The sequence below is a fragment of the Catharus ustulatus genome, chromosome 9 (genome assembly GCF_009819885.2).
Source record: "Catharus ustulatus isolate bCatUst1 chromosome 9, bCatUst1.pri.v2, whole genome shotgun sequence".
NCBI lineage: Eukaryota > Metazoa > Chordata > Aves > Passeriformes > Turdidae > Catharus > Catharus ustulatus.
Genome location: NC_046229.1, coordinates 17,728,822 through 17,745,302, shown reverse-complemented (window position 1 = coordinate 17,745,302; position 16,481 = coordinate 17,728,822). Strand labels below are relative to the sequence as shown.

General features: G+C 44.8%; 1 protein-coding gene across 1 annotated transcript in view; it reads right to left on the bottom strand.

Moving 5' to 3' along the window:
• BTBD8 (BTB domain containing 8) overlaps positions 1-15,770 on the bottom strand; it is a 42,474-nt gene extending 26,704 nt beyond the window's left edge. The window contains exons 1-5 of the mRNA XM_033066985.2: positions 15,661-15,770; positions 15,417-15,587; positions 4,732-4,982; positions 3,743-3,860; positions 623-712 (exon numbers count right to left, since the gene is read on the bottom strand). Of these exons, the coding sequence (XP_032922876.1) occupies positions 623-712; positions 3,743-3,860; positions 4,732-4,982; positions 15,417-15,587; positions 15,661-15,770 (740 nt within the window). The remainder of the gene's footprint in view (positions 1-622; positions 713-3,742; positions 3,861-4,731; positions 4,983-15,416; positions 15,588-15,660) is intronic.
• Positions 15,771-16,481: the final 711 nt, after the last annotated feature.

The window sequence follows — 16,481 nt, the reverse complement described above, 5'->3', positions numbered from 1 at the left end:
TACTTCTTTGCTTTTAAAGGAAATTGAATGTACTTCAATAGAGTTTTCTGATACTGAAAAGAACTAACCTGGCAGTCACCAGCTTATCTATGAAGTTTTAAGTATTCATCCTACAGTGACAGTTCCACTATTCTCACACAAAAAGCCGTGGTGAACAAGCTAACTAGATAAAATTGCTTTAGTATATGCTACTGGAATATCATAATTAAACACTATTTATGAAATGTTAGTTACCTTTACATTGTAAATATACTTATTGTACAAATAAGTATGAAAACTACATTGTATAGACACTCACAGTATTTTTCATGACATGTACAAGAAGAAGTGAAAGAATTCTCAAGTGGATTGTGAATATTAAAATATACTCTACACAAAAGGATTAGTGCCCTTCTGCTGATGAAAAAGACTTTTCTGAATCATCTGACAATATTAACAAATACACTACACACAGAGTTTCATCTTGAAGTCAAAACAGCACTCAGGAAATGTATCAGGCTGGAAAAAAGTGTCAAGGCACATTAATCTTCAGCGCTCAGTACACAGCACAGTCGTTCCATATTTGCAGTGATTGTAAATTGCCTACCTTTGCTCCCACACGACTTGCAGAGACAACACTTACCCTTGAAGAATGATATGCTCTTGAGAGCTTTCAGCCCAACTTCCACTCAGCATAGCAGCAAAGTAACTAGATCTGGCACATAAAATGGCCCTGAGAGAGAAAAAGTAAACATTATTCCACTACATACAAATATTCATGATGAGACTCTTTGATAACATTGACTTAAATCTTTGCCCTGTATGCATTAAGGTGTCAGCTGTGTACTGATGCCTTTTCTCCCAGTATGTTTGGAATTTCAAAATATGCTACAGAAAAAAACAAATAGTACTCTATAAATTTTTCAGTTAAGGCTTCTTTTTAGTATGATTTTGAGATTCACACAGAGGAAATCTATTACCATAAGCATCTTCCTTTTATATAAAATTTCACATTTATTTCTCCTATTTTATTTTACCAAATAAGAGTAAACAACAGTTATTAAATAAAGCAAATAGTTTATACAGCCCCATTATAAAGAATTATATCCTGAACATCTAAAAGTCTTCTTATATTACAAAATGTGTATTTATTAAAATGGTAAGTATGTAATGTCTTGTATTCAGACTTTTCTACCTACCAGAAGTCAAACAAAACTTGATATTAACATATGCTAGGACAATATGATGTGTTTTTACAACAAGAGCTATGAGTTACTACTGTTTACACTTACTGTCCTTCTATATTTAAAAGGCATAAATGGCCATAACAGGGGTAATGCAATTTACTACTACTTCCATAAAAGAGAATTAGGAAACCCCAGAGCTGCAATCTGTGTAGCTCAGTATCTCTACCAGTATCAGTCTTCAAAGTATCAGCTAAGAAGACCTTTGCAACAGGACTCTTAAGGTGGAAGTGCAGTGGCAGAGAGGAAGACAAGATAGTGGATGAAAACTGCTTTGTGGTTTCAGTTTTCCAGATCCACACCAGTTACAGTGTTAGCCTTTATGTATCTTATCTGCCTCACTACAGACACAGATCATGTTCTCATACATAGAATTTTTTCATGATACTTGCTGAGCTTCCAATTATTTATAAAATTAGCCTATGTCATGTATTTCCTGTGTCAGAAAAAGCAAAAGGTTATACTAGGCATGAGAATCCTTTCTGTTACATGTATTTGTTGTCTCTCAAAATGTTTCTGAGCACTCTCATTTTGTGTAGGAAGAAGCATGAAGAATACTATTTATGATCTCTTTTCTAGTCATTTTATATTCTGTATTCTCTCATCTCTCCTCCCTCCTCCTGCTTCAGAAGTCTCAATACTTTAAAATTAGAAACTCATCACACATTCCTCCTGTGAGTCATCCAGCAAAAATTATTTTTAACATTATTCATAACAATTAAGCTTTTACCAAATGTTTCAGATCTCAGTGAAATACATCCACATATAAATGGGTATTACATCCTAACTTGAAGTGTATGAAATTCTGGGTACACACACAATCTCTTTTTTGTAATATAAAATAACACAACATCATAGAGATATGGCATACACTTATCTTCAGTTTTTTATTCCATTCCAAATAAATTTTAGTAATGAACAGTGATCAGTCAACTTCAAGGGCATCATTAGAGTGGATTTTTTAAACACTCATTTTGAATAAGACAGGTACTCAGCAGAATATGGACAAGTATGCAGCACCTAAATTTAAATTTTAACAGCATATATTGATAAAAGATATGTAGATACCAAATTATTTTGAAATAGCTATCTGTGCTTCCCTACAGTGATGGTTATTGCCAGTTTCACTACCAAACAAATCTGACTTGCTTCATGCAGAGCTCTGTAGGAATGCAACACTAGGAAGACATGAACCAGCAACAATAAAGTCTATTGGAAGTTCACAGGACTTCATGAGAATGTAAGGAATACTGACACAAACTCTGGAGGCCTAACTGGTCTCCTGTTTGAGAACTTAAAAAAAAAAGGAACAAACCTTTACAGAACGTAAATAATTCTGGTGCTTTTACCACAATGATATTGGAAGTTCCATTGGCCTTATCAGCTCCTACTGTTCACATGACACAGTGCTAAAACAAGCCCAAGTGCTGCGCCTGTTTCAGAACATCCTGGTTCTCCCTATGACTTACTGCTGTATTTTTTGATGCTAGTTAAACTAGATACATAGCTCCAGGCAGTAAGTGGCCTAAATTAAAGAAGGTCTGCTGATAGAAGCTTTTTGTTGCACTATTTTTTCTGCATTAAAGCATTTGTTTCTCAAACTTAGTATCTGAGAACATATAATGTAGACCAGAAGAAACAAACATTCTTTACTACACTTGATTCTGAAAATGCAGCATATATCCAAATACCCACACAACTATGACATATCTTCTATAAAGATATTGTAATGTCAGTAATAAAGTGACATTCCCACCAGGTTTGTATTGAGAAAGTGCAAACGTACTGGAGGGTTTTTATAGTCCCTCTCAATTACTTAATATACTCAAAGGGAACAAAATACAGGCTGTCTAGATTGCTATCTCAAATGCAAACAGACTTATATCAAAGGTACAAGGATTGGGATTGACACTTCAATTTGCTTTCCCAAGCCACAGGAGTACAGTAAGCCAAAGTTCTTAAACAGTCTTGGACTTTTGGTCTAGGAAAGGCTCCTAACAGTCTTTACATCTGCCTAACTGAAGTAATGAAAGTAAAACCAGATTTTGTATGCACAGATTCTGAAGAGCTGAAACAAAAATTACTACTCCAGAAATTTTCTGCCTATTTAGAAATTGCATTCAGCATAATTAAATGAATAGTTTATTAGTAGATTTTTTTTAAAAAAGTTTTTTTTACAAAGCACAGATTATTTTTATTATTTTGTAATTTTATATATATAGAAAGTTAGGAAAAAGATGTAGAAATATTTCCATGAGTATATACTCAATATATGAGTTTAAAGGGGCAATCTTAGAAGTGCTAAAAGTGCAGCTGTTTTCAAAATAGTTGCTGTTGATGATAAATCATATTCATTAGTATCAAAGTACAGCCACTCCACATGTAAGACCTAAAAGCTGTAATGGTTCACAGCTAGGGAACAGGACCAGCAATAACTTCCTATAGATACACAGTAACAGCAGCATTTTATACCAGATGGTTATTGACTGAGAAAATGTTTACTGTAAATACTTATGTACCTGTGAGCTTGAAAATCTTTGCCTTCTACACAAATATTAATATCTGGACAACAGCACTTCTTGTAGAGCCTCAATAAATCTTCTCCTAACAGAGATGCGGTTTCTACTTTAGAATTACCTGCATATAGGGAGAAAAAGCTGTTTTCACTTGGTCAGGTGTACAAGAAACTACTGACAGTGCACAGACATAATATTTGAAAAGAATCTGACACAATTTTTTTATTATTGCATATTCAAACTAGGATTCTCCTTGAAAAGTTTCCCAAACATTACTTTTTACTTCTTATTTTGACTGATCAGAAAGCTGACCAATGCTCCCTATTTGGTATGTACAGAAGAAGTGCTGCAGTTACTCTTTCATAGGATTATGCACCCAGGTCATGTTTTTCTGCAGAGGTCAGGAACCTCTGCACTGAAGAGGAGCAGCCCCTGAGGACGTTTGGGGTCATGCAGTGCTACAGGCCTCCCCCTGCACAGAAGTGCTACCTGAGCCTGTGTCACTGACACAGCTGTAGCAGCCTGCACTCTGGGGGAGATGCAGGTAAACATTTCCTTGTATGATTGCATTCAGAGCTGTAGTATGGAGGATTCTGAAAGGTTCCAGAACCCTTACAGAACAACAGTGAAACCAGTGCAATTTGCTAGGAAAGGAGAACAAGGGAGATACTTTGCTGTGTGAAGTCCCACGTGGTGAGGAGTGGAGCTCACTGTATATTCCAGGGAAGAGACAGGACATGGTGATGGCCATGCCTGAAGCCTGGCAATTCCAGATTTATTACACCACCCATGGGCTGGGAATTGTGCCTGCCTAACTTCTGCAGCAATTCATTTCTTCAAAGGGTGAGGTAATGAGGTGGGCCATAGAAAAGAATATGCTACAGCTGTGCTATAACAATAGTTTTAACTTTCCCTGCATTTTTACAACTGCAGAAGTACTTGAACAATTATTTAAAAGACAAAAAGAGAAAAAAGTGGAATTCCAAACCTACCTGCAGCAGCTTTGTCGCTTTCTGCATCTATAACTGCTTCTGGAATTTCTTCCACAATACCAGACAAACAAACAACTTCTTTCTGCAGAGCTCCACTTGGAGTATTCTGATCAGCTGGTGTTCTTTTGCTTTGTCCAATACAATTTACATTTTTTTGAGCATTCTGAAGAGTAGTAGTGCTGCTTTCTTGTATTTTCCTCATAAACAGCTCCTCAATTTCTTTAAGATTTATATCAGATGAATATAGAATCCTAGAAGATAGCACTAATCTTAACTCCCATAATTTTTCAATCGAAGAAAACAAATTAAAAATTACCTTTTTTTATCTAACAAAATTCATGACCAGAAAACAAAGAGCTGGACTCTATGGTGCTTAAAATCGTCAACTTTAAAAAAAATGTATCTCTGAAAAACTTATTTCTGCAAATACTGTAAAAGCATAAACACCACAAAATATCAAAATCTTCTAACATCAAGGTTGCAGTAAGAAAATAATAAAAAATATATAGAGATATAAATGAATTAGAGAAATACATTTTAATTTCAAAGGAAGCACTTAAAGCACACAAAATTTGCAGTTAAGATTACCCAAGAACTTTCACTTTGCCCATCTAGTAATTCCAGCTTCCCACTTTCCCATCTGTTTCACCAGCTTATTTTTGGCTCAGGATCTGGAAAGGCTAACAAAGCCTGCAGTCTGTGACTGCAAAGATCTCACATTTATAGAAACAGACTGCACTCCAGCACAGACAACATGTTTTATCCTTAGTTTCATACCATCTAGATGAAGTTAAAGTTTAACAGAAGAGCTACAGTTCCTTTGGATGTAGCAGAAATACTCGGAGATCTGCTTTAGTCAATCACTCCATGGCAAAGAGGCTTTTTTGTTAATACTCAGAGGACAGTAATTTGAGTGTATTAGTTGAACACTACTCTGACAGGGCAGAGAAAACATACAAAGAAATCATCTTCCTTCTTAAGTCCTGTATTTAAAGGATTGAGATAGGCAGATTTTTTTTTTTTTTGCTTATGTGATACAGGTCCTCATCAGGAGAGAAGAATAAACAAGAATGTAGGAAATGGGAATGTTAGTATTTTATTGAATTTTGAATTCAAGTGCCAGGAGAGGATATAACAGGAACAATAAAATTTCCCACAGAAAGAATAAGATCAGTGGACTCTTTTACACCCTTTTACATGTGTTGTGTATGTATGTGCTTTCAGAACTCCTAACCTGTGAACTGACCATCTATTGCTTTTCATATTTCAAGTGCTTTCCAACTTAGCATAATAATAGCATGAGGGAAAGACAGGTATATAATATGCCATAATACCAAGAACAGGAAGAAAAGTTGCTTGATGAAGCAGGGAGACTTTGCAATTCTTTAGAAAATTCAAGACCACAACTTGCACACATTTTTCCCCACTCACTGTGCTTCACAGTATGTAACATCTGTTTTACAGCTCTAAGGCAGTAGGAATCAAGAATAGAAATTCAAAGTAGAAACCCACGTAAGCTAGAGATTCTAAAATTTCACAGAAGTATCCTGAAGTTTTGTCTTCAAGTTTTTTGTCCACGTTAGACCTTCCAAGAACTGCCACTTAAAGTCACATAGACAATGCCAGTACTAAAAATAAAAAAATAAATTGCAATAAATTGCACTCCATCCCTGCATCTTCACCAGATGTAAGCTAATACCACAATTACACAAGTCCACTGGTCACATACTGAATGTAAAAAAACCTGCAGGAAGTCCCCTAGGAAGGGTTTGTTAAAAAAAAAATTGGCATTGCACATGTTAGGCTACATTTGCACTAGAACTTTTCTTATTCATCTTTCTGTTGCTACAGAGTTTTTGCATATTTAACATGTAGACAGTACAAATTGACTTTGAGGGAGAAAGAAAATTAGCAGCAGATAAAGTGTTTTGGCATAAATTAATTATTTTAATATTCTTACTTACTTTCTGCAGTAACTGAAAAACGTCCATAGGGAATCACTTAAGCTAGGCAATGAGGGAATAATCTCCTGGGAATGCTCAGGGTATTTTCAGAGAATCTACACAGGAAACCTCAGGAATGCAATTAATTTTGTTATTACTACCCTTCAGTCAATAAAAGCAGCACCAATTAGGAACTCAGTAAATTTAAAAAAAAAAGTGGCCTTTTAAACCAGAGCTAAGTACCTCGTTCCTGGATCTGAAAAAGTTAATTCTATTTCAAGGAAGTTTTATCCCTGTAAAAAGTTAAGAAACTTAAGACTCTTTCAGTTAACATTTAAAATCCAGTCACATTCCTGGATTTATTACTTCCATAAATTCAGCGGGTTATCTTAATGTCAGAGTTCTGTTTAATACAGACTGTAAACTACTGCTTTGAAAGACTCATGGATGCATCCATTATTTGATTTCACAGACAGCAAAATGATTTTGGCACATCTTTTAGAAATTTCCTTTTATCTCAATAAATCCCATTAGATGTTTCCAGAAGGCAAGATTCTGCAGTTTTCTATAACCTGCTATAAAAAAGTTTGCTTGGCAGCACCCTGTATTTTACAGGCTCATTTCTAAAGCAGAGTAAAGTCTTCTAGACTGTCTTCTCTGGAGTACTAAATAGTGTCTTTCTGCATAAATAAAAGCTAGGGAAATCTGACATCCCTGGATCTCAGATGGTTTAGTGATAATGCAAAACCATATCTTTAAAGCAGATGCTTTAAGAATCCAGGACCCTTACTGCAGAGTTGTGTTAGGAATAGTTTTTAAAAACTGTTCCAAACCTTTTGAGCAGGCATCATTCAATGTACCATCCTAGTTTTGTTATCTAAAGAGCAGAAGACAACAATTCTATCAAGTCATAAATCTCTTCTTTAAGTCAGACAGAGGTGTTATCATCACAAGGTGATCCCCAGAACCTTCTCTTCTCCAGGCTGAACAACTCCAATTCTCTCAACCTGTCTTGATGGGAGAGGTGCTCTAGCCCTCTGACCAGCTTTGTTGCCCCTCTCCTGACTCATGCCAACAGGTGTTTTGTGTGCTGGGGGCCCCGAGCTGGATGAGCACTGCAGGTGGAGTCCCAGGAGAGCAGAGCAGAGGGGCAGAGTCACCTCCATTCACCTGCTGGCAACGCTGCTTTGGGTGCAGCCCAGGCCAGGGTTGGCTTTCTGAGCTACAAGTGCACATTGCTGGCTCATGCTGAGCATCTTGTCAACCAACCTCAACTGAATGTGACCAGCCAGACATTTCCTTATCCACTGAATGGTCCCTCTGTCAAATCCAAGCCTCTCAAGCTGAGAGACAAGAATGTTATACCAACTAGATTAGCACCAAAGTAACTTCTGCACATGTGTAAAATATCATATTATATGGTTTTACTTAAACAGTTACCACAATTAAATGCCAGAATGAAACCCAAATCTATTTACTTTTGTTAATAAAAATAAAACCAATATAGGAAGCCTCTGAACCACTGCATGCCCAGAATTTTAATGCACCCACATCTAGCAAACCCAAGTGCAGCAAACACTCTCCTGTACTGCATTTAATCTTGGTAGACTTGCAAAAATATTTCAGCAAGGCATCTAAAGCAGCACATCATCATTGTCTAAGTTAGGCATTTCACATGCACAACTTCGGCCTACCCTAACCACTTAAGATTCTTCCATTTCCCTTCAGATTTGCTAAATAAACTGTCTGCTTGATTTTTACAGTCAAGATGATTGTTTCAAATTAATGGATTTCTTGAGATAAGTGTTTCCGTGAATTTCTTCTCGTGAGATGCAACATCACCTCCTTTACTGCCTCTCACAGATGCTGATTAAATTTTCTGATTTCTTGTGAAAGGCATGCATTTCAGAACAATCTGAACTCTTAAACAGTCATGGGTCCTGTGAAAGGTTTCTAATAGTTTCTCACAGATCAAATTTTTTTCCTTCAGTCATAAATCCATTGCATTATGATATTATGTTTCCAAAGCACTACACCCCTACTGAATATATTGTAAGTTGACAGTTCAGCTTCTCAACACTGAGAAACTGAGATTAGATATAAACATGGATCAAAAACAATCCAGTCAGAAAACAGAAAAACTTATTGTTTCTATGTATGTGGAAAGGAGATAAGACTGCCATTGTCTGGCATGTGTTTAAAGCCCATTTTCATCAAAATAAACAAGTCATCATGGTGAAGTCTTTCTTTCCCCAACAGGATATAGCATAAAATCTAAGACACAAGTTTCATGTTGTACCTTATTTATTTCCTCCTTAGCAAAGTCTAATTCTTCTAAATTACTAACTTAGCTCATATTTATAACCACAAAAAACCATAGTGACAAACTGAGACCAGAGAATATGATTGTAAGAACAAATGTAGGAAAAAGTTAAAACACCTTAAGTATTCAAGATGAGCAGATTCCTTAACCTCTAAACTCAGTTCATAATAATTTGTTTTCAACTTTCTCACTTCTCACTGTTACACTAGAAATAACTTTTAACAGAGCATTTTAATTTCCACAACTCAGGATTTATTGTTTCATAAAGTTCAAGACAATCACATCACATCTCCCATATTGCCACATTTGTAGGGCAAGGTTTATTAATTTCAGTTGTTTTGGGAGGGATGATTTTTTTGAGCTGTACTGCTGGTTCACTTATGTTTTAATACAGGGAAAAGAATAGTTGTTGGGCCAAAAAATCCACCTGCAAGTGCCACAAAAAGGCCTTTTTGCAGCTGATTTGTTTTCAAGTTCCATGAATCAATCATTTAGAGAAGATACTCCTTGCATGGTAGGCTGCACCACATCAGTAGGCATGAGTGATAAAAGGATAAAAAGGATAAAAAAGGATAAAAGGGAAGGACCATATCAGAATAGTCAGTATAAATCACAAAATTCCAAAAACACGTGGGGCAGGCTATTCTTCTGAAATAAAGTGTTACGTAACCTTAACACCCTAGGGGGAATACACAAGCATAGATATTAACAGTGGGATTGCTGAGGCATAAACATAAAGGAATTCAGTATACATACACATAACTCAGGTTTGTTTCCTCCAAAACAGCTGTTATCCAATGGGGACTGTGACAATCTAGCAATCAGGACGAAGAAACCCATAGACAATTTATTTAAAGAAGTATTTCCCTTTTTCACTGCTTTGCAATCCAGTGTTATCCAGTGGAACTCTAACTGGGAATTGTATTTAAAGAACAAATATTCACAGACATTCTATTTGGTGTTACTTGTTTATGAAGACTTCACATGCAAGAGAATATCATGCTGGAAATAGTGCTAAGCCATCACCTTCTGTATTGTCAGTATGCTGCTGTGTAATTCCAACAGGCACCCCACCTTATGGCTTGGGTTTTTTTTCCTGCACACAGCAAAAAATCTGAGAGACGTGAGCAACACCGAGTTTGCAAGAGGTGTGGCTAGGTGGCAGATGAAATGGGAACAGTGCTATAGGGTATCTGTTGTATTCATAGCAGTTACTACAGCTGAAGATTTTTTATACAAAGAAAAGACTTGCATACATAGACTACAGAAAGAAGTTACTGCCATCATGCTGTCTAGAGTTTACTTTCTAAAAGGTTTCTGCCTGCACTTCAGCGAGATGTAGCATCCTTGTCCTGCCTGATACAGGATTCTACAAGCATAACACACTCAAAAGCTTGGCTGGTCTTACTTTGAATCCACTGCTGGTATTGCAAACTAACCCCTGTGGCAGTAAATGTCACGAGGACAAACGTATTCCTTTGTATTTGATTGTATTTATTGCTTTTTAACTGGCTCTCACTGTCATTAGGTCCTTCTCTGTCCTTCCTTGTATCAGACCCCTCGAACAGAAATATTAAGAGACAATATCTAGATTTTTTTTGCTAAAGCAATATTTTAGCAACTGCAAGAGAAAATAAAAAGCAGTTTGCCTCTCAGCAGGCAAGACAGTAATGATGAAATGATTTGTGACAGACACCATCCTTCAGGGATGCTAAGTTGCTCTTCTTGAGGCACACTGCAGAACCCTGCCTAGGCATTCATCTCCAGCCATCAATGTACTTGCAATGTTGACTTTTTCTAGTTGTGTCCTGAAGAATGACAGAAGGCTATTGGAGGGCAGAGTCAATATTACACTAACTCCACCAGGTAAAAACACAGGATGTATACTGGCTACAGTATGGATGCTGCATGTCTGGGGACCAGAAGTTTCTTCCTGGTGTCCTCAGATAGTGCAAGTGTACAGAGAGAAACAACGCACCGCTTAGTTGCTCCTCTACTTCATGCTGAGGCCATGCAGAAAGATCAGCATGAAGTTTACTATGTCTTATCCCAGGCTCAAAAGAGGAGGCAAGAGGAGCTGCACAGCCTCCAGCACACAAGTGACATGTGGCCCACTTCATCTCTCCTGATGAAGAGAGACAGAGGCCCAAAGGAAGTGTCCCTCACTGAGATGAGGCCAGATATAGCTCGTGAGAAAATAAAGTTCCCAAATCCCCATGGAAAGATAACTTTTACTCAGGAAAATAAAAGCAAAGCTGAATACAAACAGGAAAAGGAATGATTTTTTTTTTTAATGAGCTCTAATGTAAGACACTGTTTTGCACCTATGAAGATCTAATTAATTTGCATCTTAACAATAAGAAACCACTGAGATTCAAGCCACTGATACTACTTGATCATTTGAACAATGGATTAGTCTCTTTTCAACCAATCCATTCTTTGATCCAAATGAGTTCATTGTTGCCAAACTTCAGTGCACTCTGTAAGCACGAATCTCCACAGAATGTACTAGGTTAGAGGACTCAAAAGGTGAAGTCTCAAAGAGCACCAAAGGCTAAGAAAAAGCAATTATCTTGCAAAGCACACTTCATACACAGCTTAGCATATAGAGGGAGGTTCATTTGAAGATTCTAAACTCACTGTGAAAAGACACAAGATTTACAGTGAGTTGAGCTGAGTTTAAAGATGTTTTCCAATACCATGCTTTTTGGAAACATGCAGGACTCCAGATATCATTCCTTGCCTTCTAGCAAACCCAGACCAAACTGAAAGCAAGTGACATATGAAGTGCTTACCATTAGGAATAGAAACCCTTGCTATAACAGTATATAAATAATTATTCAGAATAATTCTTTCAAAATTAATTTTATTTTTTAAAAAATTGCATTATCATGCTTCTCTGTGAAATTTTTCTGTAGCATCACTTACATGAATGTGAAAGAATTGATGACATCACAGTAACAATGGAATCAGGAAAGATACAAGACAAAAGCCATGCTGTTTTGTTTCTTTGGTCGTGTTCCTACCAGGCTGTGGCAGTAACCCAACAAATGCCTGGTAATAACCTGCTCCACTACAAGGACTCCGTTTCAGATATTACTCTGAGTTCAGAAAGTTTTATTTGACAATTAGGTGGTGTTTCAAGCACTAAGTTCTAAAACTGCAACACTACCCTGTTGTTGTTGGCAACAATCTCAGGAGCCTGCAAGTATCTACATTTTCTAGGCACATCCTGAATTTATGCGAAATCCCAAAGTGATTTCTTTCTACCACTTTGCTCCTGGTGCATTCCTGTTAAGTGCTGATCAGCTCTAACACCAACTCTTTTAGGGAAAGTACAGTAATTTCACGACTATAAGGCGCACCCTTTTGACTAAAATTTCCCCTCGAACCCGGAAGTGCGCCTTATAGTCCGGTGCGCCTTATCTGATGTACAAAGCGGCGAAATTTGCCAAACCGGAAGTGTGAGCTGAGAGCCGTGGGGGGAGCCGGAAGTGCCACGGCAGCCGGCTGGGGGCGGGCCCGGAGGCCCGCGGCACTGCCCCTGCCGGGTGGAGGCGGGCCAGGGGGACCAAGGCACCGCCCCTCTCCGGTCCAGGCAGTCCTGGGGCCTCATGGCTGCCGGGTGAATGTGGGCTAGGGAGGCCGCGGCACCCGCCTTCCCGGGTCCAGGCAGTCTCGGGAGCCCATGGCTGCCAGGTGAATGTGGGCAAGGGGGGCCGCGGCACCCCCATTCCCGGGTGGAAGCAGTCCCAGGAGCCAATGGCTGCCGGGTGAATGAGGGCAAGGGGGGCCGCGGCACCCGCCTTCCCGGGTCCAGGCAGTCCCGGGAGCCCACAGCTGCCGGGTGAATGTGGGCAAGGGGGGCCGCGGCACCCCCATTCCCGGGTGGAAGCAGTCCCAGGAGCCCACGGCTGCCGGGTGAATGAGGGCAAGGGGGGCCGCGGCACCCGCCTTCCCGGGTCCAGGCAGTCCCGGGAGCCCACGGCTGCCGGGTGAATGTGGGCAAGGGGGGCCGCGGCACCCGCCTTCCCGGGTCCAGGCAGTCCCGGGAGCCCACGGCTGCCAGGTGAATGTGGGCAAGGGGGGCCGCGGCACCCGCCTTCCCGGGTCCAGGCAGTCCCGGGAGCCCACGGCTGCCGGGTGAATGTGGGCAAGGGGGGCCGCGGCACCCGCCTTCCCGGGTCCAGGCAGTCCCGGGAGCCCACGGCTGCCGGGTGAATGTGGGCAAGGGGGGCCGCGGCACGCCCATTCCCGGGTGGAAGCAGTCCCAGGAGCCCCCGGCTGCCGGGTGACTGAGGGCAAGGGGGGCCGCGGCACCCGCCTTCCCGGGTCCAGGCAGTCCCGGGCGCCCACGGCTGCCGGGTGAATGTGGGCTAGGGGGGCCGCGGCACCCGCCTTCCCGGGTCCAGGCAGTCCCGGGAGCCCACGGCTGCCGGGTGAATGTGGGCAAGGGGGGCCGCGGCACCCGCCTTCCCGGGTCCAGGCAGTCCCGGGAGCCCACGGCTGCCGGGTGAATGTGGGCAAGGGGGGCCGCGGCACCCGCCTTCCCGGGTCAAGGCAGTCCCGGGAGCCCACGGCTGCCGGGTGAATGAGGGCAAGGGGGGCCGCGGCACCCGCCTTCCCGGGTCCAGGCAGTCCCGGGAGCCCACGGCTGCCGGGTGAATGTGGGCAAGGGGGGCCGCGGCACCCGCCTTCCCGGGTCCAGGCAGTCCCGGGAGCCCACGGCTGCCGGGTGAATGTGGGCAAGGGGGGCCGCGGCACCCCCATTCCCGGGTGGAAGCAGTCCCAGGAGCCCACGGCTGCCGGGTGAATGTGGGCAAGGGGGGCCGCGGCACCCCCCTTCCCAGGTGGAAGTAGTCCCGGGAGCCCACGGCTGCCAGATGAAGGTGGGCTAGGGGCCCCGCGGCACCCCCGCTCCTGGGTCCAGGCAGTCCCGGGGAGCCATGGCTGCCGGATGAAGGCAGGCTAGGGGGCCGGCAGCAGCCCCGTTCCTGGGTCCAGGCAGTCCTGGGGAGCCATGGCTGCCGCGTGAATGTGGGCTAGGAGGGCCACGGCAACCCCGCTCCTGGTTCCAGGCAGCCGCGGGAGCCCATGGCTGCCGGATGAAGGCAGGCTAGGGGGCCGGCAGCAGCCCCGTTCCTGGGTCCAGGCAGTCCTGGGGAGCCATGGCTGCCGCGTGAATGTGGGCTAGGAGGGCCACGGCAACCCCGCTCCTGGCTCCAGGCAGCCGCGGGAGCCCATGGCTGCCGGATGAAGGCAGGCTAGGGGGCCGGCAGCAGCCCCGTTCCTGGGTCCAGGCAGTCCTGGGGAGCCATGGCTGCCGCGTGAATGTGGGCTAGGGGGGCCGCGGCACCCCCGTTCTCAGGTGGAAGCAGTCCCGGGGGCCCATGGCTGCCGGGTCCAGGGTGGCTCGGTGGCTCGCGGCACCGCCCCTACCGGGTGGAGGCGGGCCCGGGGGCCAATGGCTGCCGGGTGGAGGCGGGGCCTCGGCCAGCAACCCCACGGGGTGAGCTGGGGGCGGGGCCTCACTGCAAAAAAAAAGTGCGCCTTATAGACCGGTGCGCCTTATCTGATCTACAAAGTTGCAAATTTTGCCGAATCCGGGGGGGTGCGCCTTATAGTCCGGTGCGCCTTATAGTTGTGAAATTACTGTAGTTGGCATCGCCACAGCTTTGTTAGAGAAAAGCAGTTCTTTTAAAAAAGGATTAGAGGAACTTACGAGAAGGAGGATTGCAAGGTCTGGTGGCAGCACCAGCCAACACCCCTCCTGTAACTCACCTGAGGTTTGGAGCAAGACATGAGAGATGTTGCATATGTGGCAATGGGAAAACAGCTGGCAGTGCAAAAACATGCTGGCCCTTGCACTAGTCCCTGGGGAGTAGCCAGCCCACATACCTCCCTCTGGGATCCCAGTTTACATCAAAGCTAAGCTGTGTTTGGCCTAGCCCATGGCTCACTAGGACTTGAGAGATGAGTTTTGAACTTAATGCCTTTCATCCAACTTGCTGAAGTTTTCCTAGATTCCTATATCCATAACTTTTTAAAGTATGAGCTGAGAGTGGGTTTTATTTGCTGTTTTCATCTGGGAATCTTGCTAAAAAGGGTTTTAGTAGGCACAGGCAATCTGAAAGGATTTTTGCTGTTTTTTTCACTTTTTCTATTACAAGTCCTTTGCATCCCATAAAAAAAAAGCACATTAAGGTGGAGAGTACAGCCATGTGCTATCAATAGGACAAAGGCAGAGGAAAAGAAAGTTACAGAAAAGTACTCTGCAAACTTCAGGAAGGTTGTGGGGGTACTGCCTCGAATGGGAAAAGCTTTAAAACAGGTGCTGGCACCGGGAAAAAGAAGAGGCAGGACACAAGAGAGGTGGTGCCGGGGCCAGCCCATCAATCCTGCCGCGGCCGCGCACTCACCGCAGGAATTCCCGTAACTGCGCGGGCTCCACGCCGTCCAGCTGCAGCTGTCCCCCCGCCAGACGTTCGCAGAGCAGCGGCGCCCGCGCCAGCAGCACCGCCCGGTGCGCCCGCACCTCCTCGCCGCCCGCTCGGAGGCTCACGTCGGAGCGGGTCCCCTCCGCCAGCAGCCTGCGGGACGGCACCGTTATCGCGTGTCCCCGCCCCGCCCGGCGCCGCCCCAGCTCGGCCGCCCCGCGCCCACCTGTCCAGGTCCTGCCGGAGCTGCTCGGCCAGCGCCTCCTTCAGCCGCTGCCGCTCCGCCGCCGCCGGGCTGGGGCCCTTCGGCGCCGCGCCGCCGCCACAGCGCGCCATGTGCCGGCCGCCACTCCGCTCCGCACCCCCACGGCGACAGACACTGGGGCGGGGCTGGCAGTCGGTGCCTTGCCGGCGGGCAGCCACAGTCACGGAGAGCACCGGGACTGCGCTCGCGGCACGGACAGTAACCGGCCCCGGAGCGCCGCGGGACCCGCGCTGTGCGGGACGCGGCGCCTTCCCCGCGCCGCTCAGGGGGCAGGGCCAGCACGGGGCTCCGCCAATGAGCGCCGGCGGCGCTGGCCTGGCCCCGCCCCCGGCACGGAACCAGAGGGGAGGGTGGGGCCCCGATGGGGCGGGGCCTCAGGCGGGCTGAGCGCGGATGCCGCCGCCAGTGCGCCCCCTGCCGGCCGCCCCTCCGTCCCACGCCGTGCGGGTCCGGTCGCAGGCCGCTCCCGCACACCGTGGCTGCTCCCTCACACGGGGGCCGCTCCCGCACACCAAGGCCGTTCGCTCACACGGGGGCCATTCCCTCACGCCAAGGCCGTTCCCGCACACCAGGGCCGTTCCCGCACACCAAGGCCGTTCCCGCACACCAAGGCCATTCCCTCACGCCAAGGCCGTTCCCTCACGCCAGGCCGTTCCCGCCGCACTCCCGAGCGCAGCGCCCTCGTGCGGGTCCCGGCGTTCCGCGCCGCCCCTGCCGCGTGCACCTGCCGCGGGGCCGCAGGGCAGGAAGAGGGGCGGGTGCAGCTTCCAGCCAGCCCGTGC